Source organism: Lates calcarifer, linkage group LG4 (genome assembly GCF_001640805.2).
Source record: "Lates calcarifer isolate ASB-BC8 linkage group LG4, TLL_Latcal_v3, whole genome shotgun sequence".
Classification (NCBI taxonomy): domain Eukaryota; kingdom Metazoa; phylum Chordata; class Actinopteri; family Centropomidae; genus Lates; species Lates calcarifer.
In genome coordinates this window covers 8,720,457-8,747,476 of record NC_066836.1, presented here as the reverse complement: position 1 = coordinate 8,747,476, position 27,020 = coordinate 8,720,457, and the positions used below count along the sequence as shown (strand labels likewise).

General features: G+C 40.5%; 1 protein-coding gene across 2 annotated transcripts; it reads right to left on the bottom strand.

Moving 5' to 3' along the window:
* Positions 1–10,519: 10,519 nt before the first annotated feature.
* On the bottom strand, positions 10,520–13,616 carry neurod6b (neuronal differentiation 6b). 2 transcript variants are annotated; one of them, XM_051069736.1, is made up of 3 exons: positions 13,429–13,616; positions 13,291–13,385; positions 10,520–12,921 (listed from the first exon to the last, which is right to left on the bottom strand). In XM_051069736.1, exons 1-3 carry the CDS (start codon positions 13,614–13,616, stop codon positions 11,909–11,911), a joined length of 1,296 nt encoding a protein of 431 aa, XP_050925693.1. In that variant the 3' UTR covers positions 10,520–11,908. The 2 variants fall into 2 exon arrangements, with proteins under 2 accessions (XP_050925693.1, XP_018531767.1); XM_018676251.1 differs by having other exon boundaries at positions 13,291–13,468.
* Positions 13,617–27,020: the final 13,404 nt, after the last annotated feature.

Here is a 27,020-nt window from a genome sequence, read left to right as displayed (position 1 = left end):
TCCTTAAAATATGTTTGAAGGAACAAATTAGTTGGGTGAGAATCAACAGGATAATTTTAGCCTGATAACACTTGAGCTTGAATTAATTAAGCCACATTTGAAGAACAGGCCCATATGTTATGCTGTATTACTGTCCACATCTGATTAGGATAACATAACATATCATAACAGTGCATTACAGTATATTACAGTACGTAACATGAGTAGATTAGATCTTACATTTATGCGGCCATGTATTACAGATTTGACAGTTGATTAAGAGAAATAGTTGGATAGTTGTTTGCTTTGTTATTTGTATATTCACATATTAATTTTTAACATAACATAACATAAAGCACATTTTAGTCCAAAGTGCTTTGCATTATTATGAATGAACACAGTTTTAGCTTGGATCGTCCCACTGAGAACTGGACCTCCAGACCTGGCACTAACTCTTCAGTGCTCTACCCACTGAGCTAATATCCTACAGACCGTGCTTTTTGGCTTACCCTTCCTTATCCTCAGGCTGCACCAGCTGCTGTCTACCTCCGACCACACTCCACGCCCCTGATATGTTGTCCTCTACCTGCGTCGACCCTCCTCCTCCTCATTTGTAGGTGCTCTATCCCCCTTTTTTGGCCGCAACTTTCCAAAAGGTGAACAGAAGTGATTTTCAATAGCACCGTGCATGACTAATGGTGGAAACATGTTAAAATCATCGCAGAAATGTCCTTGGGAAGACAAATGAATTTTCAGCAGAATAATTAACTTAATTAACAAATTTGCATGCATATTCATCAGGGCCATTGAAGTCTTTCCAGCTCAGCTTGATGAACGTTGCTGTGTAATAACCAGCTCATTTACATTCTGCCATCCACTGCCATTTGTGTGGATTACTGAGAAAAGGCAAAGTGTGTGTGGGTGTGTGTGGGTGGGTGTGCGTGCGCATGATGCTAGGGGTACATCATATGTGCACACACTTTCCTCTTTCCCTTAACATGTCACAGAGAAAGCTTGATGAATAGATTTGACATACTGTTTTGTTCGATATACACTCCAGTATTGGACCCAGCTGCCTCTCCTTTACACACATTCACACATACACACACATGCAAAAACACACCAATAAACAAGAAGCATTCATAATGCACATATTCATACACACATACCTTGTGTGAATGTGATAGGGGCCTGACTTTTTGTGTGTGTGTGCGTGTGCTCTACACCCATATCTCCTTGCATCCTCCTCCCCCCTCTCTCCCCTCACCCCCCATATCTCTGGTGGGCAGTTCTTGGCACCGATCCTGAGTCGTAAACCCTCCTGGGTTGCCAGACTGTGCGTTGTTAAAAACGTGAGGCCCTCCGTACCCCCTCCCCGTCTCTGCAGGGCAATCTTTAAAGGCAGCAAGGTGTGACGGCACAGACTGGCAGCTTGGCAGCCATGCCCGAGGATACCAACACTCCGTCAGCCGTGAACGGGCACCATCACATGGGCTCGCCTAACTAATACACTCGCCGTACATGTGCCTTTCTCATGCCTCATCTGTGCATTCTGAGACAAAGGAATTCATTAAGAAATTTCACATGGCGTTGTTTTGTGATTTTTCTGGGATATAGTTAATTGGGAATTTCACACAAGCTAAGGTAACTGAGGGAGAGATTACCCAAATGAGTTCGAAAAAGTTAATTACACTCACTTGGCCGTATGCGCCCTTGATCTGGTTGGGCAGTGAACAACGGGAAAACTTATTTTACGGAAGCTTGTGCAGGATATTTCTCTGACAATATGTTTCTCATTCTCGTCATGGATTTTTTCTCCAATTTAGGTGCCACTGAATATTGTTAGAATCAGACACTTCCCAGCAGGTTACTTACCAACCTGTCAGAAAACTGCTGCACCAGTAACATTATCCAACCAACATAAAAAGGAATGCAAAGCAAATGCTTTTGCACCTTTAACATATGCAATATGGTGCACTGTCCTGAGATTTTGCAGAAGCAATTATCACATTTATGCAAAAAAAAGAAAAAAGCAGAAAAAAGCATCACCTGACACATAAAAACTTGTGATATTCAGCATACTTTCCTCCCTTTGCTTCTGTGATACTTTCTCCTACACTTTTTATGCAGACATATGTGTGACACTTGAAACTGTTATCATAGCTGGAAGTGTGAAAAAGAATTGTTGCAGTAATATGCCGCTCTTGAGTGTTGTGACAGGAAAATGCTTTTCAAATACAGAATTGGCATTTTCAAGTCTTGTCTGACACAATAGTGTTTGTCTCCCATACTGATAACAGTGAAGCCAAGTTTGCACATTATTTACTCCAGAACTGCCTTGATAGATTCTTCGGAGAACAAGTTGTGTGATAAAATAAATTCCATGCTTATTGGGAGACTTATTGCATTTTTAATGACATGTTTTACTCATAAAAAAATCTCATTTATTGTGTTGTCTGACCCTCTTTGTTTTGAAGCTTCCACTGAAGCAAGACGAATACAAAACACAAATGGACCATTAAACTGACCTTCAAACCGGGCCCTATGAAAATCAAATGGCTGTCACCGCACTGATGGGGAAATTTACACAACTACAGCTTTTTTTTCCCCCTTCCAGTGAAAAATATGAAAAATACACATCAGATGCTCATTTTCATGCATGATCCTCCTTTTTGAAGTAACAACAACTCTCGCAGCTCAAGTGAATAGATCTATAAAAGCTTCGATCATAGAGCATGAAAGAGGTGGGGGTTTGCATGGATGGAAACAGCACACTCTCCCCTGCAGACTTGTTTTGATGGCACACTGATTTGATTGTTGCTTTTCTATAATAGCTGCAGAACATTATTGTTCAAACTTGTCATCTGATCCCCAGCTAAGCCACGCACACACAAACACACACAGGCCTGTTTTATCAGAGACATGTATGAAAATAAAACGACACCTGCATTTGCCATGAAGGGATGAGGATTGTGCCTTCCAGGTAAATCTCCTGGAGTCTGTTGTTTCCACAAACATTAACAGAAAAGTGCATTTTCCACATTAGCTACAGAACTTGGCCGAGTCTGTCAAAAAATAAAATCTTGTAACTACTTTGTATCTCTTCTTTTGAGGTAGAGGGGGGCTGTATTTGACGATGGCACCGTTTGATGGTGCAATTGATGGGAAAGTTCTGAAGAAAGTCCCAAAGCCTCAGAGGAATTTGATTACCTCCATCCATTATCTGCACAGTGAGCAATCGCAAGGCTCGCCATCTGTCATCCGTTTCATTTGCATCGTCAACACCTGCCCTGCCTGTTTATGCCTTCACATTTTTTATAAGCTGCCTTTCATGGCAGGGAAAAATGTTGACTTTTCCTTCTAAATACATTAATTCCACAAGTTCAAAGAACATATTGAACACGAACAACTTGGTTTATGTCTAATAGAATTTGGAAACTCTCCTTTTTATTACCTCAGATTTAAAAGATAGATTCAAGCTGCCTTCACAGCTTAGTGAGCATTCAAGTGTGTCATTTTACAAATAAACCAAAGGATGGATAGATAGATAGATAGATAGATAGATAGATAGATAGATAGATAGATAGATAGATAGATAGATAGAGAACAAAAAGATTCACAAAGATGGGGGTAGTGTAGCGAGTTAGCTAGATAGCTCTAGACAAACAGACAGACAGACAGACAGATAGATAGATAGATAGATAGATAGATAGATAGATAGATAGATAGATAGATAGATAGATAGATAGATGGAAAATAAAGAGACAGCAGACAAAAGTATTTATTTTCATGGATAAGTTAGTAGTATGTCAGTAGTAGTAGTACATAGTCAGTAGTACGATTGCTAGCTAGCATAACAAGTTAGCTAGATGGCTCACGATAGGTAGATAGATAGATAGACAAAGAGACAGTGGACAAAAAATGTTTATTTTCATGGACAGATTGATGGTAGTGCGATTGGCTAGCTAGATAGCTCATGATAGACAGATAGATAGATAGATAGATAGATAGATAGATAGATAGATAGATAGAAAGATATTCAATTTCCATATCACACCACATCCGCTTGTTTGTTACCAACACATTATGCTGCATACACTCCCTCTTCTCTCCTTCCCTCCCTCCCTCCCCCCTCGATCCTCCCCCATCCATCCATCCCGTCTCCCATATCCCCAGGTGGTGTCGACGGCTGCGGGGCCCATTAGCGACAGAATTCCTGCCTCCAGCAGGCCATGCGTGTCCCGAGTGACACATTTTTGGACCGGCACCAAAAATCCAACCCTCCGCAGACAGCTCACTTCCCTCTGCAGTCACCACAGTGTGTGCATGTGTGTAATGTGTGTGTGTGTGTGTGTAAGAGAGAGAGAAAGAGGAAGAGAGAGATAGAGAGGCCTTGCGAACACAGCATGAGTCCCACAGGAAATGCTTGAAAGGCAGTATGGGCCAGATTGGTGATGGCGCAGAATGGACTAGAATACTAAAAAGAAACGCAAAGATACTCCACAGTAGACAGATCATACATCGATAAGATGAGCCTCCTGCCAGGTCTGGACATTTGTTATGGTCATAACCTCCACAAAAGTCCTCCACTGTGCATCTGTATGTCTTACAACTACATACAAGTATTCTCTTTCACAGAAAATTTTAATTGGATTTTCCTCCTGCACATTGTTGTTTGTTGATGGTCTTTGCCAGCTGATGCTTGTGTACCAAATTCTATTTTCCAAACAGTTCCTGCTTGGGGAGAAGAACTAGTTCAAAATGAGATTTGTATTATATTTTAGCATGCATCACATACAGTGAAAGGTGCCACTGTTGTGACGACCTCATTTGAATTGATCTACACAAGTGATATTTGATGGTCGATCGAGATTCTTATTAATCGTAAGGAGGAGTGATTATGAAACAAGTTAAGAAAGAGCGGTAAGACCTTTTAGTATAGATATTATGAATGGATTCTTTCTCCATACTAATAGATAGTTAATTATGTACCTAATGACTCCTCACAAAGCGCTATATAATTAGTCTAGATGAGCCGAGAAAGTTCCTACTTGTTCTTACATGTTTAATGTCGGTGATTTCTCATTTCCAAATGGGAATGTGGGTGATGGTGGTATGACATTAGTCTCTGTGGGGCTACAGAGCGGTACTGATATCTATCTATCTATCTATCTATCTATCTATCTATCTATCTATCTATCTTATACTATGCAGCACAATCCAGCAAATATGATGTAATATTTGACTTATTTTTTTTTTTACATTTTTACAACATTTAACCCATGACTCAAAACAGTCATATGTATAAAGAGCCTGTGGTACAAATGTGCTTAAAATAACAGATTGTGATGTTGCTCCTGTAAACTAAATCTGACATCATGTGATATTCAGTGATAAGTTGCCCTAAAATTTGAACATGTTACTTGTAAATTGAATTTACCGACACTTAATCAGTCATGAAAGTTTTAGAAGTCAGTACCATGGAATCAGATTTGTATCAACACAATCAAACTAAACTTCTTAAATACCAAACACATAAGAATTTGAGAGATAATAAGACTCACTGAAGTGAAAAAAAAAAGTCAAATTAACTGCAAACCCAATGGTGAGGGAAAAAATCAATTGTTAACACAATTTGCAGATCATGAGTTTAAGTAAGTTTGAGAACTTGACCTTTTGACCTTTTTGTTTCCCTGCAGTCACTTTTATTATCTCTCAAATAAATTCTTATTTTTACCTGATATTTTAGAAATGACACATATCTGATTCAATACCAAACCACTGAAATCGCTTTAATGAACCAGCTCAGTCTGAAAGGTTGTGACAGATGGCTTTGATCATTTTTACATGTGCTGATTTCCAAAATTAGCATGCTCATGAACACATATGAGAACAACACAGTTCATTGGAAAAGTGTAGCTTAATCCATGTTGACCATGGATCCACATACAGTGCATCACTGGATTATTTGAAAATTTTGTGAGAAAAATTTTAAAGCAGTTAAAACACACACACAAACACACACACACACACACACACACACACACACACACACACACACACACACACACACACAGTGAGCCGTGGACTTGAGAACTGAGCACAGTGTTTTGAGAATCATGATTTTCATTCAGTGACTGCATCCAAGAAACTGAGAAAAGTAGTTGGGAAACAAAGTGATTATGGATATGATGCAAGATTCTGCTGCTGGTTGGCTAAGACGACTGCAGTAGATTGCTGGCTAGATAACTATACAGACAGAAAGGAATGTTTATTATAAGTTAAACAGGAGATTGTGGTGTGATATGGAAATTAAGTGAATTATCTATCTATCTATCTATTTATCTGTCTGTCTATCTATCACATGCCACGGTGGAGTCATGACTACCAGATGCTCACATTCACAGTCAAGGGAATTGAAACCACCTTACCCAGTAGCACAGTCTGCCCTGAAATAGGGTGTTGCTGGGGTGTCAGAGGATCACACCCCTGTATGCTTCCCACCTGCTTCAAAACCTACCCTATACTGTCTCATGTTGTAGCCACACACACTTTTCCACTCTCTCTCTCTCCAACACACACACACACACACACACACACACACATATATGCACACACCCAGTCTGGGTACCCCTAGACAAAGAGCACAAAGCACAAAGGTGATGTAGTGACAGATGCTCCTGTCACATCACACTTAGCATATCTCCACCTCCAAAATAGTGCAACTGCAGGAGTTGGTCTGCCTCTCTTGCTCCATGGAAATCGTCAGTGCCACTTTTCATAACTCATTAATTTCCACTTCATCTGACAGATAAAAGCAGCTCTTAAACCTCAATCCTTCCCCCAATATTTATCCAATCTGACCAAATATTATAATTAATGCGTCCGTCTCTCCTCTCCTCTTCTCTCTTCTCCAGGCCAATATATTCCCCGCATCTATCCCTCCCTCCCACCCCGTCTAACCTTTCAGTGCCAAGTTCACAGATAGAGAGAAAGTACTTCCTGCGAGAGGCCGGGCTGGCTGCCAGAGAGACTGATCCACCAATCTGACACGTTAATGAGATCCTGGCCCATAGTACTGAAGTGTCAGGCCTGCTCCACTGCAGCATCAGCCCTGCCGTGACCTGCACACACCACACACACACACACACACACACACACATGCACGTCTCTACTCATATGTGTAATTTTTTTCACATGCACCCACAGATATATAAGCACAAATGAAGCCGAGTCTTTCTCCACACGCACACACACTTTGGGGTGTGTGCGTGTGGGGGGGGGGTTCAGCTCCTTAAATCTGTCTAATTAAAACACCAAATCCCTCTACTCCCCTCACCCACCAACCCAATCCTCACTTCCCAGCCACACACACACACGCTCGCACCCTCCCACCCTCCTCCGTCCCCACTGCCACCACCACCCCCGATTCCGCAGGAGAAATGATTATTAGGAATTTAATGGGGGAACGTTTCCCATCCCACACCATCTGGGGCTTGGGAATGGCACGAAATTTGAGGATGCTTGCCGAACGTGGCGGGGAACATTATTTTCATTTTTCTTGACTGGTGCTCAGATTTTCAGACATTGCAGAGAAAAAGGCTCCTGATTACAATAAATTACCATAATATATTATAAAAATAAAATACATATAAAGATGAATTTGTCTGTGTCAGGTGACTGTGCAAAACTTTTCCCAACTTCTCAGATGATTATTGTTGTTCTGCAACTCATTCCTATAGAAACACAGTTTGTTTTGCACTAATTATGACACCACATCTTCAATCGCAGACACACCTCTATATGCGATATATATCCCCCATTCCTGTCCTTCACCTCCCACACAGAGCTGGGCCATATGCTCCCCCTCCCTCCCTCTCTCTCCCTATACTTCTTTCTCCCCCTCTCTCGCCCACTCTGTCTCCACCCAGCTTAATGAGCTGCATGAATGTAGGGGTGCGTGTACATGTTTGACCCCACGCTAAACTGCTGCACGCCGCCCTGTGGACCCTGTGGGTGTGAAACACCCCCCCACCCACCCATTTCAGCCTCCATGTGAGGCCCCAAGAGGGATTTGAACCCCCCCCATCCACCCAAAAAATACCCTGCACACATATGTAGACATATATTCACATGCACTCAGCCTGGAAGAGAAAAGCAGTGAGACTGACGAGGTGGGAACCTTAGTGAATGGGACAAATGAGGCCGGGTGGTGGTGGAGCGGATAGGGAGGTGGGGGCTAAGGAGGTGCTCTAAGGGCCCCGAAGGGACCTCCAGCAACCTGGTCCTCCAGTTTTATGATTCCACAGAGGAAGAGAGGGATGAGTGAGGGAATGAAGACAGTAAAACAAGCCTTGTGTCAAAATAAATGAATTAATAAAAAGTGTTTTTCTCATAAGAACAACAAGCTGAATTTGTGATTTCTAAGATCAGCTGAATGTTCCAGATATTCCTGTCTTGATTGCTGGAAACACAAATTACCAAAAGCATCACTTATTTCATTATCTAAATCAACATGAGACAAGTCCCAGCACAGTCTGAAACCCTTTGCAGTTGTGTAGATGGAAGAATAAAGAAAAAAAGAGATGCCGTGGCGATTTATGTTTTATGTATTCTGGGTTTTTTGATCTCTACTGTATAACCAGCTAAAAACTGATTCATGTCTCCTATGAGAGGCTTCCATCAGGCCGACTTTGACGCCTCTGATTTTCCTCTCTGTCTCTCTTTTGCTGCAGCAAAATTAAATCACATGTTTGCTGAGATTTGATCTCAATTTCACTTGTATCTGTAAATACAATACAGCAGATTCGCTGATGATAATGCAACATTACATGACAGTGTCACAGCCCTGAAATGACTTCAACTAATGAGAAATAAATCGTAGCAGATTTGGAGTTGTAAATCATCACCACCATGCTCTCTTTAGTTAGTCTTTTACAAAACAATATTAATCAATAGTTAAAGTTGTCTCTTGCTAAATAGACAAGTTCGTTCTGGTCCCAGCTGCAGCAAAGACATGAAAAATATATTTAGAAAAAAATAAAATAAAGATTGTTATTTGGGTTTCTGAGGTGTCAGATATGATTTGATTAGCAGGCTACAAATAACAGACTGGTCAGGCCTCTTCTTGATCTTTATAAAATGACAAACAGGTTGTTAGTGTCATTACCAGCAGGTGCTGAGCATTATCACCTCAAGATCTGTCACGGTCTGAGTGAAGATGACTGTGTATCTGACTGTGTGTATCTGACTGTCAGAAATCACTGCAGCAAAGTGATTTTTGCTCCAATGTAGTTTTAAAAAGAGCTGATGAGGTGGAGAGTCAGTTTATTTGTTACTTAAATAAGAGTTTAGGTGCTTTAGTTAAATGTCTTAACTGACCAGCAGAAATGAGCGTGAACAAGTGTGTGTGTGTGTGTGTGTGTGTGCGTGCATTTTTAACAGTGGATAAAAAAATGACAGTGAGTGAATGTATAAACCAGTTCCTCCAATAGACAGCGATATAAACACTAATAAATGACTTTTTTCCACATAACTTCATAACTTGATCTTCTGCTCGGACTGTATGAAATCATTTAACACAGTCCCATTTTACTGCTCCTCCGAAACGGTCTCTCAGTTTTACTAAACCGAATAAAAGCTAAGAAGTGGTTTTCCCCTCCGTTAAATCTCATCTTTGATCCTTACGATCAGAAACAGAGCTGAAACAAAGTCACTGAAAAATACCGAGAAAAGAAACTGACTTTTGTTCGGGGGAGCAGTGATCAGCTCTCCTTCCAAATAACAGGCGAGTCTCTCGGGGTTACCAGCTCCACCTCTCTCCTGACTGGGAGGACTGGGATCAACTGTCTGTACTCTCTGGCTGACGTCCAACAGCTCGTGGGCATTTCTGACACAAATCAACCACCTGATCAGCTGAAATGAAATCTAATTATATCGGCAATCCTGATTTAGATGAGGAATTTTAGATTAATTTTAGTTTTTTAAAACAGCTTTAGCCCAAACTTCAACAAAAATGTTAAATGCTTAATTAGAAATCCTCTTAAGACATCTGTATCGTTATAGAAAATAATTATGATCGATTAAAATATCTTTCTATGATTTCAGACCTCAACATATTATGATGAAGTTGTGTTCATCCTGTGTTGTTTCAAGAGGTTTACTGAAGGCCTCAGAGGCACTGTGTCACCACAGTTATGCAAGATTTTACCACGATTCAATTTATGAAAAATAAATAAATAAATAAATCAAATTACGCCCGGGGCGTTTTTACCTTGATTTATTTTTCTAACCATTTTTTTTTTAAATTGCCGTCTGCTGTCGATCATTTCCACAGAAAGCTGAGAAGCAGCCTCTTCATTTTATTGCGACAAAACACATCACAAAACATGAACACATTACTTCACGAATATTTCGATCCATAACGAGTTTCCAAGGAGTGCGTGTGTAGAGTTTAAACGTGTGTGTGTGTGTGTGTGTGTGTGTGTGTAACTGCAGAAATAAATTAGAAATATCGTCCAATAACCATCCATCATCCGGGTAAAGTTACAAAATCAACAGGATTTATGAGAGTACAGTCACCAACATTGTGCAGAAATACATGAAGTGCATCACAGTTCCTCCTCAGCAGGAACAAGGAAGTGTAAAAAGTTCACATCAAACTATCCAAAACTTTCATTTCGTTGCATATTGATGGTCGTCGTCTCTTTATTTTTAAGGCATGTTAATCGGATTCGTATAGTTTTCGTTCACCTCACACAAAATGATTTTTCCCTTCCAGTGCTCGACTTTTCAGCTGTAGTGAAATACACAACAATGAAACATAAACAAACTTTAAATGTGTATGGAAATTCACATAAAAAGGTAACACTGTTGAATTTTACAATATCTTCTTATAATATATTATCCACATTCAAATTGACGGACTTATAATAAATAAGCTTAAATAAATAAATACAATAATAATTTTACATTCACCTCGTTACCACACTATTTACTCCAAATACAAATGCATTTTATTTATTTTTTTTATTTTTTTTCCCCCATGACTTCCTGTATTTATAGGACCATTTCAGATGACATCATCATCAGGTCTCCTAAACACATGCACGTCTCCAAACTGGCTTTTTTTTTTCTCTTATAATTAATTTTGTGTAGTTGTCATCATTTTAATTAGATATTAGATTATGAAAAACGCCTTGTGAGAGGAAATAGACATATATCTTTTTTTTCCCCCATTTGTCAAAGATTGCATTTGGCTGCCTTGCATAGCTCAATTGACCTTTATTGCTCACAGACTGAACCTCTGAAGTCCAATCATGTCTCAGCAAACTTCAGTGGTGAAGTGAAACCTCCTCAGATTCTTCCTCCCCGGTTGTTTTATTCAACTGATTTTATTTCGCTGATTTAAAATTAATTGTCCACTACATCAGCTTTATCTAAACCATTTCATTGACATGTCATCTGCAGTACTTTCGTTAATAAACAAATATAAATATGGTAATGCACTGTAGCTGTAAACAGTCAAAACCTGCATCTTTAACACGATTCTACATCAGAGTCGTTATGGTTTTTCATTGAAATTAAATATGAGGCGTTAAATCTAAATTTTATTTAAACGAATCAGAAGCTCTGCCTTCAGAGTGAGATCGTTTCCTTCCTGTGGTGTCTCTTTTCTGCCTCATATCGACACAGATTTTTAATGGAACAAGAATAGAGAACAAGTGAAATCGTTATTTCTTATTTTCAGGCTTTTACCACGTTTCAAAGAAAAAGAATGCAAGAACATTTAAAAGAAAGTGACTTGTTAAAATGGACATTTTTTGCAGTGCATCATCAGCGTGCCTGGAGTCCATTTCGTTCCACTCTCGACATCTGCGGGGGGAAAATTGCATCGCTTCTGAAACTTGAACTTTGTCCAGCTGATTGATTAATTGTGGAAAGAGCCATTAACTTCCCCTTGTGCTTGGAAGGACTGGCTGCGGACGTGCAGATCGTAGGGGAAACGGGCCTCTGGGGAGACTCGGTACATGGAGTTGTGCGCAAGAGCCGCGCGCCCCGGCGCACTGCAGTAGCGCATGCCATAGTGGCTGCCTTTGCCGTAGTCTGGAGGATCGTCGTGTTTTAGGGAGAAAATCCCGTTAAAGTTCATCGGGGGGCTCAGCTGGCCGTCGAAATGCGGGCTCCCGGCCTCTGGGGACGGGTTCTCATAGTAGGGCTCGTACGCGCCGCTGTAGCTGTAGTGTCGGAACGGTTTGGCGCTGCTGTCCAAGGTGCTGCCGCTGTGGCCGGGGGGCGTGTTGATGTCTGAGCCCGGGTACGAGTACATGGCGTCGTAGGGCGATCTGCCAGAGAACATGACCTCTCCGTTGTGGTCTGTGAGGAAATTTCTCGCGTTCAGCTGCAAACAACCGGCCACCAAGTTGGTCGTGGGCTGAGATAATCCTTTGCACAAAGTCTGTACGAAGGCGAGGAGGTCCGGTCTCTTCCCCGCGCTCAGAGTCTCTGACAGGGCCCAGATGTAATTTTTAGCCAGTCTGAGGGTCTCAATCTTGGACAGTTTTTGAGTTTTGGAGTAGCACGGCACAACTTTGCGCAGGCTCTCCAGCGCGGCGTTCAGGCCATGCATCCTGCTGCGCTCTCGGGCGTTGGCTTCCTGGCGCCGTAGTTTGGCCCTGTCCATCTGCTCCTTACAGGGCTTCTTTTTCCGGGGGCCTCGCTTTTTAGGAAGCCCGTTCTCGTCCTGATCGTCCTCTCTCTCATCCTCCTCTTTGTCGGAGATGTCGTCCTCGGCCTCCCTCATGTCTGAGTTGCTGGACCTGTCTAGGTTGTGCTGTCGCTCCTGCTCCAGGCTCTCAGGTAGGCTTTCGCGAGGATAATTGGCACCGAACCGCGGCTCGCACATCATATGAGGTTCCTCGAATGGCAGTGTCAACATATTTCCTGTGGGGATCAAAGCAGAAACAGAAACTATAAGGGGAGAGCAAGCACCGACGTCTTCTGAAGGTTGTCATTTAATTACCTTGTGAGTGAATCCTCCCAAGAGGAAGAGGAACAAACTGGCGAGCAAGGCCAATGTCACAGCTTGCTGCCTTTTCAAAGACACTCAACTTCACTGTCTTTGGTCTTGTTGTGAAAAAACAACCCTGCTTTAAGCCTTTCATTACATCTTATTGTGTGATGTTATAATTAATCCAGTTAGGTGTTTGTTTTTAACGGAAGATCAGTCCAAAGTCTGTATTCAACTCTGAATAAAAAGCCCAGTAAGAGTAAAAAAAAATGCATAAACGACATGATACAGATAATACTCACCTCTGGTCAGCGTGCACCTCGCATGATCCCAAATATCTCCTCTGAATCTGCGCTGCAGCTTCTTCTCTTGCAAACCACAAATTAAAGGGGAAAAGCTTAAACCTGCGCACCCTCCTCTTCTTCTCTGCCTCTCTGTGCTCTGCTCTTCCTTTTCCCCTCTCTCTCTCTCTCTCTCTCTCTCTTTCTCCCTCCCTCTCTCCGTCTCTTCCCCCTTCCCTCTCTCTTTGAGGAATGACACTCATGCCAACAGCGGGTACCCATGCCATCTGCCGCTGACGTCTTGTGGCAGCCGAGACCACGTGTTCAGCGTCCCACGGGACCTCCATTCCGTACCGATCATCTGGCAGCTCCGGTAATGGGCACCGGGAGGCCCGCGTTTACCGTCAAAAACACAGACCAGAGAGGGATAACAACTAATATCTGCATCTCCCCGTGTAAGAAAGATGAATTAATGTCTTTTTATCTGGGAAAAAAAAAGGAGACGAGATGCGCAGGAGAGTTTGCAGGCATTCTCAACAGGTGAAACATATATACACATATGGATAAGATACAAATCATAAGCTAAAATTAAAAAGAATAAAAATTACACTGCAGCTCAAGATAAGAATAAATAGTCCCATGAAATGTTTCAACTGAATGAAAGACAATAAAAAACAGAAAGTTTGAAATTTGAAAGAACATGAGAGATGTTTCTTCATATCTGCACACACATTGTCCTCAAGTTTAATCCTCATTGTAAAATGAACTCAGAAATGTCTCTGCACATAAAACACAGCAAGGTAAAAGATGTAGTACAACCACAGTTAAATACACACAGGGAGGTGGGCCTCCTCTGATTAAACTACATTAAATTAAACCAATTATAAAGAGAGAGCTGCCAATGAGGAAAACAAAAGACATGTCTGGACCAAGAGGATTTCAATTATACAGAGATACAGTACACTGCAGTTCTCTTTAAGGTCCTGGACACCACTGGGACAGCTCAACATACATATGTAACATTATTCAATCAGCTTGACACTTGATTACTTTTACTGATTTTTTATTTTTATTTATTATTTTTATTTTTTTTTGAGAATTGCTCTGAAACATGACTTTGATTGATTTTAATGACGTGTTTCAAAAGTCCACCACAGAAAGTGATGCATTAGTTATGTTCAGGGTGTCAGACCCCAGCTGTAAAATACAGTTTAGTACAGTTGACTTCCATATGCTCTGTATCTGTGATTGGTGTTGTTGACAGTACCCCAAACAACAGAGTCACGATGTAAGACAGAATATTAGTCTGCGAATGACTTTTCTTGCAAACAAAAGCAACACACCATTCATTCATGTCATTCATGCGTTTCATCACCTTCATCACATGTGCTGCCCAGTTTCTGGAAACGTGTGATATATTACACCATCCGTATGACTGTCCAATTCAGATGACATTTGCTAACATTCAAAGCCACCTAACAGTCTCAGTAATGTTTATCTAAACTTAACTAATTTCTTATTTTATCCCAAACTGGCATGTTCCCTTGAACCTAACCAAACCTTAACCATTGTGGTGTCAGATCCTCCTGCTGACAGGGTGTCAGATCACAGAACACCTCTACTGGAGGGCAGGTATCAACTATGTTTTCATTTAGACCGACAAGTTGGGTTTTAATAAGGATGGAAGAAAAGCAAAGAACATATTTACAGGAGGAAAACAGTTGATTTTGTAGGTGTTATTATTTTTACATGTAGGTCAGTGTGGTCTGTGGGAATACAGACAAAATAAGACAACTAATGACTATTTTCAGTATTGATTCATCTGGAGACCATTTTCTTGATTGTTTGGTCTATGAAAACTCACAGTTTCCTTCCTTCCTCCTCCAAATAAATAAATAAATAAATAATCCAAAACTCAAGCATGATGATTTTGCAGAGAAAACCAGCAAATCCTCACATTAGCAAAGCTGCAGCCTGAGACTTTATGGCATCCTTTCTTGATTATCAAATAGTCGCTGATTAATTTTCTGCTTATCAACTGATCGATTGACTGGTCATTTCAGGTCTGTATAAAATAGGTTAAGAAATTCCACCAGGCAGCATACAAGCAGAGGACGGGCATACCAGAGGGGCGTGCACAGTGTTGGTACCTCAGGACCATAGACATTAAGTACACCCCATGGAAAAGGCCCAGTGGCACGCTGCCAATTCCACACTGGGGCACAGCTGGCACTCGATATGGGTATATGCACTCCTCAGTTATGTGGAACGCACACACAAGGCACACACACACAAACGTATGCCTGTGAATGACCTTGTTGCAAGGAGAATCAATTAAAGCGACTTATCAATCTCTCTGTATATTGAACACTACAAGACATCGATCAGCGGCGCTGCAGAGAGCCGCGGCATGTTGATTACACCTTGGTGTGAGGTCAGAGCAGCAAATGTAAAGTAGCAGGTTTCTACAGACACAATGACAGCGTGTACATACATAGTGGTGGATGTGAATACGTTTAACCTAATGTGTGCAAGACAGAGGACCCAGCACGTGTTCGACACAGATACAGGCGAGTGTATGCTGGTGTGCGTGTGGACAAACACACACTGCACATGGACGGACACATGAAAGATGAAAAAACAAAACAAAAACAGTCCCTTCATCACAACAGCCACCCCCACCCCCCAAAAAATGCCTCAGCTGGTCTGCTGATCGTTCTGGTCCAGCAGACACACACACACACACACACACACACATCTGATGAGTCAAACTCCCCATCTCAGACTAATCAGTTGACTGCACTAATTGCAAATGCAAATATGCAAATTTATATTAATTAATTACTCCACTAATTAGTTCTCTTGTCTTTTCAGGTAATAAATCATGGTGTGGTTGAGAGAGAAAGGGAGAGAGAGACATGGCAGTGATCTTTTGTCTGCTGGAAATCCTTGTCTCAGGTCTGAATCTTATCCCGTGATGTTTCCGGAACAGATTTTTATCACAATGTCCTCCACTGAGACTCCTTAACTTTTGTCCCCCCTTCGTCTTCCCAACAAAGATTCTAAGCTAGTTAATTATTTGAACTGATATTTTATGTGTCATACTTCAAGGGTGGAAGCATTGTAATTTGAGAGGTATAACAAATAGCAGAGGTTGGTAAATCAGGGTGTCTCGCTGACAGTTCTTGCCTGTCAGCTCTTTTAATTATCACATTATCAGCTTTTATAGACACGAAGCGTGGTGTAGAGCTGCAAATGAAGGCGCTGCTGATCGCATGCTGAGTTGCAAGCATTTCTCAATTGATGTCAGCAGTTAAAGGGACTGTGTGTGTGGATGATGAGTGCAAGGTGAGGTGGTTGAGAAGATGGTGATGGTGTGGCAATACAACGGCGTGCTTCTGTCCAAAATGGGGTGACTTCTTCAGTAGAACCCTGCAAATCATGAGAAACTCCTTAAATAAACTCAAAAGGCAAAATGTGTTTTTTTTTTTATCCTGACACTGACTCTGTAATGAGGCTTGCGCTGTTAATTTTCAGTTTCTCAACGATGTAACAACTCTCACTATTTATTTTGCATTGCTTTACACTGAGGTGCATGTACAAATAACAAAACCCAAAACACAAATGCCAAATAAGGAAGTGTTTAAGCCGCTCCACATACAAGTGCAACTCATTTATTTTGAGAACTTGTTGATACCTAATACCCTGATGAATTCCTCAGTTGCTGCTGTAAATAATTTGAAACTCTTGCTCTCACACCATTAACCTGTTGTCAGTCTTTTTTTTTAATGATGAAAGGTTCCCAAATCTCTGATGTTTTGCTCTTTTGCAACACTTCAAGTGCACACACTCAGACTCCTGTCCAATCAAACCATCAGTCTTTTTCAGTGTCCTTTGTTTGTCCAGGTAAAGTAAAATCTCATTTTCATGAAAAATTTGAAAAAATGGAAGCATGAAAAAAAAGACAGCATTAACAGTTCTGTCTCCTGGAAATTTTGTTTATATACTGCTAATTCATTTTTTAAAATTTGTTTTTAATCGTAATACATTATACGCAAAAGTCCGGCACTGAAGATGTCACCTAAAGTATCAAAAGTAAAAGGACTCATACAAAATAGCCCATGTTAGTGTTACATACTAATATGTACATACTGTACTATTACAGTATATGTTACTGTATATTATTCAATTATTGTTACTCAAGCATTATTGTATATGATGCATTTCTAATGGATTTTGTGCTTGTCAGCGCTAAAAAGGGGGATTTTGTGTCACTGTTCCCAATACTTTTTCCACTGCTGGACACACTTGTGAAAATTTTGGTCCATGTTGTCACTACACAGATTTATACTTTAAATAAAGCCTTAATTCAAAAGGGAAAACATGCTGTGAAAACCTCTTAGTGAACAAGTTTCGATTTGGTTTCATTGTTGAGATGTGAGAACGCATTCGCCGACCCTCGCCCACCGAAGGCGCACACGCTCACATGGTGGATGTGGAGAGTAGAGCATGAGGATTGTGGGACTGATTACCAGAGGCCAGGTCCTGGTCTAGTGTCCTCCAGCTGTGCTGTTCTACCCAATTAGAAACTCCATATGCTGCCCCACTCAGCTGCTGAGTGGCCACACCTCCCACCCACACAGGTGGAGCTCTGTGAGTTTCTATGTGTGTGTGTGTTTTGCTTTTGTTTTTGTCGTCTATCAACACAAACACTCCAGTGAGAGGTAAAAGCAAAGTTTTTCCTGTGCCCGCCTGTATGCGGATCCAAGCTTTTAAAGTGAACAGTAATATAACTACCTCACAGATCGAATTTAATTTCGTGTGATGGTCCACCACTGCAGTGCTTTCTTAATCCCAACTCATTTCCACACACACAAAGAAAGTAACTCAGACTGTCTGTGCTCTTTTGATAAGAAACACACAGGTATTTAGGTGGGTGGCACAGGAATGCTAATAGTATTAAAATATGTAGGTATGAATAATGGATATGTTTTTGAAAATGTATAATGTAAAGATGTTAGTCCCGTTTTCAGACAGAGATGGGATGCAGACGTGAAATGTTGCTGCAGGCACCCGCTTCTCTTTCAAAGCACAATCTGTTCGCACACGTTCAAAGTGGCTGTGACAATCTGTTGTGGTAGAATGCGACACTTCCATACCCAGAAAGTGATAAGATAAATAAAAATGTGTCAGATATCATATTTAAGTAAGAATCACATCTTTAGCTTGATATACGTATTGTATGAGACATATGATAAACTATTTACTGTCTAACAACTGTAACCTTCAGTAACTATACATGTCAATATATATTTTATATGTATACATATATATGTATATTGTGAATAAACATTATATTCACTAAAATACTTCAGAACTCTGAAGCAGCTGATATGAACGAAGACTTTTTGAAGGTTTTTACTTCAATAAGAAGGACCTCAGAAGCTGGAAAAAAAAGTCACAAAATAGTGTTAGTTTTAAAAAGTGTTTTTGTCACGCACGTGATTCTACTGACTCGCCAACTTTTACGCATTTTTCACAGCAGCTCTGGATTTTTTTTTTTCCCAAGCTTGTAGCTGGGATGATTGACAGTGCTGTGATGTCGTTTTCTCACCTAATCGACACTCTTGGTGTTGATATGACTTCTTTCTCCCTCCTCCCTCATCAACTGTCCTCAACTCCCTGTTGCCTCGCTGTGTTTGAAACCACTTCTCCTCTTCACAACCAAAGTGTGGCATAAAAAGAGTTTTAAACTTGGTTTATGTCATTTATGTTAGAAAGATTCATGCTTTTGCTTGCCATAGTTCTGCTGTGTAACATGCCCTTTCCATCAGATAACCACAATGACGACAGATACCAATCATGGTTGAAGTGTTTCTTTTTGGAATTTCAGCCTTTTAGCCTATGACGTGGAGAGGACGTATTGATTTACTTGTCTTACTTTTCTTGTAGGAGCTCATATACACCATTAAAGTAAAGTTTGATGACTCTCATGTCTGTCTGCTAAATATGACACTACATTCCTGCACATAACTGGTAAAACCACACCGCTAATTTAACACTTTAATATTTTTACCAATCAAACAAAATTTGATATGTCATGTTAGCTTTAGAAGTGCCGGTAGGTGGATTTTGTTATGTCAAGACACAGATCGACTAGCTGTTATCCCGTTTCCAGTCTTTATGCTAAGCTAAGCTAATCAACTGCAGGCCATAGCTTCATATTTAGCTAGCAGACACAAGAGTTGTGCAACTCTTCTCCATTGCCTCTCATATTTCCTAAAATATCAAACTATTGTTATAATGTTGAGATAGCAAACAAATATTTTGTTTATGCTAATTTCGAAAAGACACTTGTTTTATGAAACAAAACGTAGATTTTGACGCGTCTCCAATACGAAACCATTCAATTGTCATTGTTTTTTCATTTTCAATGACGACATGAGTCCTATGACCTTTAAGAGGTACTTTTAAATTTAAATCAAAACAAAATCTTTTCTTAAATCTAATAATGTAGTTTTTGGGTCTAAACAATGGTGACAAAAGTCCGGTATGCGTCTGTTGGTTGTATCAGAGGCTGAAGACAGACAACCCACGTGGTCATTAAGATTGGAGAACTTGGCTGACAGGTTACAAAATATTGCTCTGTGAGCTTGTGGTGTGTTTTTTGGTGAATTTTTTAACTTTCAAGAGAGAAAAAAAGTAAAATACACAAGCAGGTTGGATACAAAAATGTAAATACTCCTAAAATACGACTTGAGAACTAGTCTCACGGCAGTTCGTGAAAGTCACGAAATCTAATGTATTGATATTTAGCCTACATGGACAGGAATTGTCCTTTTTTCATGATGGTAACACATCAACTTGTAGAGTCTACAGCAATATTATACTGGATGTCAATCCCAGTCTCTTGATTGATGGTCATGTGCTTCATACGCCCACTATCCACACCAGCCTGTGTCCTTGCAGCTATGTTTCCGTAACACTTCATCAAAAATGTTTACAGTTGAAATACACAAGTTTCAAACGAGAGTTGTTCGCTGTCCTGTCCATTTACAGGAAACAAATTGATTACATTTCGTGACTGTTTCACGAAATGCCATGAGACTGGGTTGAAAAATTACCATAGAGTTAAATCAACACATCTCTAACACAATCTTAAAAAAGAAAAATCAATGTGTGTTTCACAAATGTTACCCTAAGGATATCACGACATACTATTGTGTGATTAACAGATGTTCATATTATTGTGTTTTACCCCGTTTTTAAAAGATTTTACTTTTCCTATGGGAGTCTGGGTGTCACAACTGAAACTGTAGCTTTAAAAACTTTTGGTGTTTTTGTGAACTGATGCATAACAATTGAATGTTTTTCAAATAAACTGAAAATGAAAGATGATGAACTGAATTCGTAACGAGTAAATTCACCCCTGGCTGTTCAGCACAACTCCACCTTCTTCCCCACTCTATTAAACTCCACTGTAACGTTGCTGGAAATATCTCAACATGACACCACGCCATCTGTGTTTAACCAGTCTTAGCAAGAACAAGCAACATGGTGGGTGCAGTGTTAAATTAGTTTGAGGTTGTTTCAAAGTGAAAATGAATGAATGGCAGCTCAAAATAGAGTCAACACAACAAAGGAAATGAGTACTCACTGATAAAGAGAGCTCAGAAATCTTTACAGTTGTTTACTAGTGGTAAATTTAGATGGTGATGAGCTTGAGCAATATACAACAATATAAAAGTATGAATTTACAAGAAAAAAAATCCTTAATTTAAAATCTTACTGAAATAAAAGGACATAAGCAAAATATAATCTTAAGTGACAAACGTAGAACAAAAGTACTCATTATACCAAGTGTTACACATGTCACAGGATTAACTGATGCTTTATACGGGAGAAGTGTGTTTGTTGTGTACATATTTCATAAATTGTCGTGCAGTTTGTTGCAAAAAGTCTTTTAAAGGAATTTAAATCCTACTTAAAAACAACAAATTGCATTTCAGTTGTTTGCAAATTCTTGAGGCAATTTCTGCCACGCAAGTAGATTTTTGTAAGAAAAAAAAAGGGATTAAGGAAATAACAGGCCATTTTCACAGCAGACGTTTTGGCTTGTTACAGCACGAAAAGCACAGGTGTAATCAGTGTCACTAAAAAACCTACTCCTGGGCTTGTGTCTGGGTCCTGCTATGGTACATGCAGGCTCAGCAGCAGCTCTGACTGGGACACTTTATGGACCTGGCCCTTCGTTAGAGAAACTGGTTTCACCTGTGCTGTTCCTACTGTGACAAGTGACTTGATAAGAGGGAGATTTTTTCCACTGAACAAGGCCTCATGTCTTTGAAATCAATCACATGATTTCCATGAAAATTAATAGAGGTGCAATTTAAGTGAAATTAATTTAAGTACAATTTTTAAATACTTATACTTTGCTAGAGTTTTTCTATGTCATGCCACGTTATACTTTTACTCAACTACATTGATCTGGCAGCTGTAGTTTTTCAGATAAAGATTTTACATTTAAAAAAATGCTCCTTGTCATATTTCATATGTCTGTGATTTGTTAGCAGTTCCAGAGTGATTTCTCCTCTAAACCTCCCACATGGTTTCATTTGAATGAGGTTCAAAAAGGGAAAATTATCCATTGTTTCATATGAAAGCAAAGATTAGAGAAAATAACTTTTTGTGTAGCAGAGTTTTGTCTTCTCTTCCTCTGCCATTAGTCATCCCACAACCGCAGATTTATCTTGCGACCCCCAATGGAGGGCACCAATCCTTAAGTTTGAAACCACTGGACTAAACCAGCTCCATGTCGAGCAGTTACAGAAGCATAATACTGCTTACATGTTGAAGCATCAGTCATTAAAATCTAATCATTTGTACCTCTCAGGAAGGACTTTTACTTGTACAGGAGTATTTACACACTGTTGGTACTTTTACTCAAGTAAAAGATCTGAGTACTTATTCCACCACTAAAAGATAATGTGCAAAACATGCAAAAATACAAGCTACTATGGCTGTTATTTCTGTTTCTCTCTGAAAAGTAGCAGCATAAAGTGGTATAAAATGGAAACACTCAAGGTAAGTACTTAAAAACTGTACAAGAATAAATATACTAATAACTTCAGTGAGACACAACACTCAGTGTCACCATTATTCTAATAACACAATTTAAGAATTGTCAGAATATTTTTGTATTTTCCATCATCCATCTCTGCTGTGGAGTGTAGAGGAGAGATTGTCACTGTCACAGCAGCAGATCTTTGTCTGGACACATCAGGGAGCTCAGCGCCCTCTGCGACTTGCATCATCTGCTGAATGTCACAATGCTGTAGCCATGATGGAGGTCTGCCCTGCCCCTTGCGCCCACCTGAGGGGGTTACAGTTGGCAGCCTTGACTCCTCACCTGACAGGCTTCCAGAAAAAGAGCCACTTGGCTGCCAGCAGAAATAGCTTCTTCCTGTTTGGGGGTCGGCCCCCAGTCAAGATGAGGGAAGCTTGGCTCTTTAAAAGTTGGGCCAATTCCCAGACACACTAGCAGCTCGTGCCACAGGGCCCTTTGATTCTGGGCTCTCGATCAGTCACTCTAAATAGAGCTCTGTGCTCTTTCCAGTGGATAGACGGGGTTTAATTTTTATTAAACAGCTTGATATATAACGTCTACTTTACACGCTGCATGATGTAGTCGTGTGTGGTTAAGTGGCGAGAACATGCTGTCACTTCTGGTTAAGTTAGAGGATGGATTCCCTAAAGGCTAGGCACACTTTAGCCTCGATGTGACAGCGTCAGACTTTATTTTTATCTTTATTTCAGAGCCGAAAAGATTTGGCGATTAATTAATTAGTTGATCAACAGAGAAATAATTGGCAACAATTTTGATAATCAATTAACATTCACTTGTCCCAATTTGTCTCATGAGAAAATGTGCTGCTTTTTTTCTCTTATGTGATTGTAAACTGTATATTTGAAGATGTCACTTAGGGCTTTGAGTCACTGAAATCAACGAATTTGACAGAACAAATTTACAGAACAATTAGTTGAGAAACATATTAGCAGATTGAGAAATAATGGAAATATTCTTTATTTGTACCTCTACTTTGCTTATACTGTATGTCTGCCATGGCCTCTGCACTCCATCTGTGTGTTAGGAGGATAAGCCAAGAGTTTTTTTGTGTTTGAGCGTCTCCACATTTGCATGTGTGTGCATATATTATACATACGTATGGTGCAGTTGAGCGCATCCTTCCCGCAGGTGTGGCTGTTTTCCTTTTGATGAAGGAAAAGCAAACTGATTAGCAGGTCTAGGTAACATCAGAGCAGCAGTTCCCGCCAGTGGCCATGTGATTAAATCACACAGGGCAAGTCTCGGGGAGCCAGGTAATGAAGGGACAGACCAGTGGATGCCATCACACCCTCCTCCTCTGCCTCCTCCTACTCTTCCTCATCAAGTAGCACTGGAGCTCAGCCCGAGCCTGGGACAGGAGGTTGGGTGGAGCTCAAATACCAACAGACACACACACACACACACACACACACGCATGCATGGACAAATTACATTTGCACATGTATGAATCCAGAAGGAGGCTCACACAAAGCAAGAGATAGAGTTAACATATCTGTAAATCAGCCTTTTTATACCAAAATGATGAAACCAGCGCAGGACACACTTACTGTGTTTACCCAACCACTCTTGACTGGAGTTAATACAGCAAAAGAAACTCATTTGCACTTTTTACTTCCAAGCAGATTGACTGTTTAATAAAGTAATGACTTAAAAACAAAAGCTCTGTAAATCAACAGTGAGCCAAAACAAAAACAAAAAAAAGAAAAAAAAACCCACAAATCTTATTTTGCAGTCACCCCAAATTCCTCAATTGAACCAAAAATAAGCATTAAAAGCTCTTTAAAATACTGTTGATGGCTTTTGGTTACAGGCAGTCCCCATTCTCTTGCCTGGCAATGGTCTTTTATGGCGAGGGACCTAATACAAGATTTCTGTTCTAGTGCAAACACAGTGGCCATGGGCACCAAGGAACAGCTGCCGTATAATTGAATTAACATTCGCCTTCTGCTCCGGCACTCAGCGCTGTGCTGAGAACTCATACACATCCCTCCACGAGCTCCATCAACCTGCCCATGAATATGCATGCTACTCGTGATAAAAATGCGTTCTGTGTCTAATGTTTGTGGAGTTGCCTATATGGCAGATAAAGAGCCATACACTGACTGTCTTGGGAGAGTGACATGGTATACATCAAGTCTGTTGATCATCTTTAGTGCCGTGGGGCCCTCTGAGGCTGAGAGCAGTGCCGCTGCTGGAGCTCCAGTGGAATCTGAAGTCTAACAGAGACATCTAGTGGATTATTGACTGTATGTCATGTTCACGTTGCAGATAATGCACGATACATACACCTATCAGCCATACTATTCAAACCACTGACAGCTGAAGTGAACAACATTCATCATCTTGTTACAATACAATGTTCTGCTGAGGAACCATGGGTCCCTCATTCATCTGGATGTTACTTTGACATGTACCACCTACCTAAACATTGTTTTAGACCAAGCACACACCCCCAATGGTAACAACACTCCCCAACGTCAGGGGCCTCCCCTAGCAGGATAATGCTCCCACCACACCACAAAAACTGTTCAGAAATGTCTCCAGGAACACGACAAAGAGCCCAAGGTGTTGACCTGGCTTCTAGACTCCCCAGATCCTAATCTGACTCAGCATCTGTGGGATGATCCAGAACAAGTAAGATCCATGGAGGTCCCATCCTGCAACCCACAGGACCCAAAGGATCTGCTGTCAATGTCTCTGTGCCAGACACTACAGGAGATCTTCAGAGATCCCATGTCCAAACCCCAACAGGTCAAAGCTGTTTTGCCAGTATGAGGGGGACCTATGCAATATTAGGCAGGTCAGGTACTGAATCAGATCTGGGGATCTGGGGAGTTTGAAGCCCAGGTCAACAGCTTTGGCTCTTTGTCGTGTTCCTCGAGACATTTCTGAGCAGTTTTTATGGAATGGTGGGAACATTATCCTGCTGGGGGAGGCCCCTGACATTGGGGAGTGTTTTTGCCATTGGAGGGGTGTGTGCTTGGTCTGTGACAATATTTAGGTGGGTGGTATGTGACAAAGTAACGTCCAGATGAATGTCAGGACCAAAGGTTCCTCAGCAGAACATTGTGTTATAACGAGATGATCAGTGTTATTCACTTCATCCACCAGTGCTCATAATGTTATAGCTGACCAGTGTACTGTGGGCTCTGGCTTTCACTAAATGTAACAACTTCCATAGTGATCATTTGTATATAAATCTGACAACAAGTACAAAAGATGTCTTTAAATATTATGTAATATTATTTAACATTATAGCCTGAATCCCTCCTGTCAGCCTGTTTATATATGAGTTAAAAGAAGTGGACATTTTTTTTCTTCATTTAGAGACTTATTTGAACATCTGATGCAAGGAAGGTCAGTTTTCATGAAAATGATGAGGCCAACAGCTGCACAAGGAGAGGAACACAGAGAGATATGAAGCTCCACAAAATGATCATAAAAAGACTTAAAAGAACCTCAGAAGAGTACAAGGACAAACAAAACAACATAATGTGTGTATTGAGTCTCTTTCAGTCTGGGGTTTGTGCTCCTATGTAGGAGGGCTGAGGGGGTTTATATGTGTCTGTGCCCAGGTGCTCGTTGTCTCATAATCAGTCCATGCGTTTGAGTATTCTCATTGTGAGCCACTATTGCTGTAAAATTAGTGTATCACAAGTTACAAACCTTAGTTTAATAACCTCATATTCTGGATCACAGATTTGGTAAAGGAATTTAAAAAGCAATATGAACCAAAACAAGTTCATATAAAATTGTCTAAAAGCAAGGAGTGAGTGAATCAGGGTGGTAATGGTGTGTGTGGATGTTCTAAGGTGCATAAAATAAAAGGTACAAACGCCACCACAGAACTTAATGAATGTCTGTGGGGGAGGATGGAGAGAGTGAATGAGTGAGATGGGCTGGCTCAGGTGTTTCAAGTTGGCACTAACGACGTGCCTGTGCCTGTGAACAAATAAGAGCAGGGATCATCTTATTTTTAACAATATGCTTGGTGTATGGACTCAGAAATAAACAATGCGGTTTTAGTTTTACGCTGCTATGAAGTGAGAAAGATTGATTACAAGAGGCAAATTAAAAGAAGGAATGGTTAGAATTAAGAATGATATATTCTGAATTTTATCCCTAGTTTGGGTCAAGCTCCAAAATGCTGCATCCCAGTGTACCAGTGCTGAAAAGATGAGTTGATACATCAGTTCATCACTTACATCATTTATCAGTGTCACAAATAGTTTGGAGCCAACTGAATGGACTTTTCAGTGTCTGGTAGTTTAATTTTTGAAATTAGCAACACTTAATTCAGATTTGCAGATTTTTCAGTGAGGTGATCAGATTCCTCAATAATGTAAATTATCTCTGTGGCTGACGTATATTTCTTTCTCCCAGCGAGTGCGGGCCGTTTGTAGGCTATTCAGTTACAAAAATGTAATCTCCCAGCCCAAAATAAGATAAGATAAGATAAAGCTCCTACAAAGCCACAGAGGAGATTATTTAACTGTTTTCATACACTGAGTCATTCTTGTTATGACAAATAAATGGATATTGATGTGTAAAATTGGTGGAGTGCCCCTTTAATATGACACAATGAACTGTGGTGTTGTAGAAATGAAGACAGGCAGACATGATC

Coding starts and splice junctions, on each gene's coding strand:
- neurod6b (XM_051069736.1), bottom strand. CDS start 13,616: ATGGAGGTCCCGTGGGACGCTGAACACGTGGTCTCGGCTGCCACAAGA. Junction 13,386..13,428: donor AGGGGAAAAGGAAGAGCAGA/GCACAGAGAGGC, acceptor CGCAGGTTTAAG/CTTTTCCCCTTTAATTTGTG. Junction 12,922..13,290: donor GAGGTGCACGCTGACCAGAG/GTGAGTATTATC, acceptor TGATCCCCACAG/GAAATATGTTGACACTGCCA.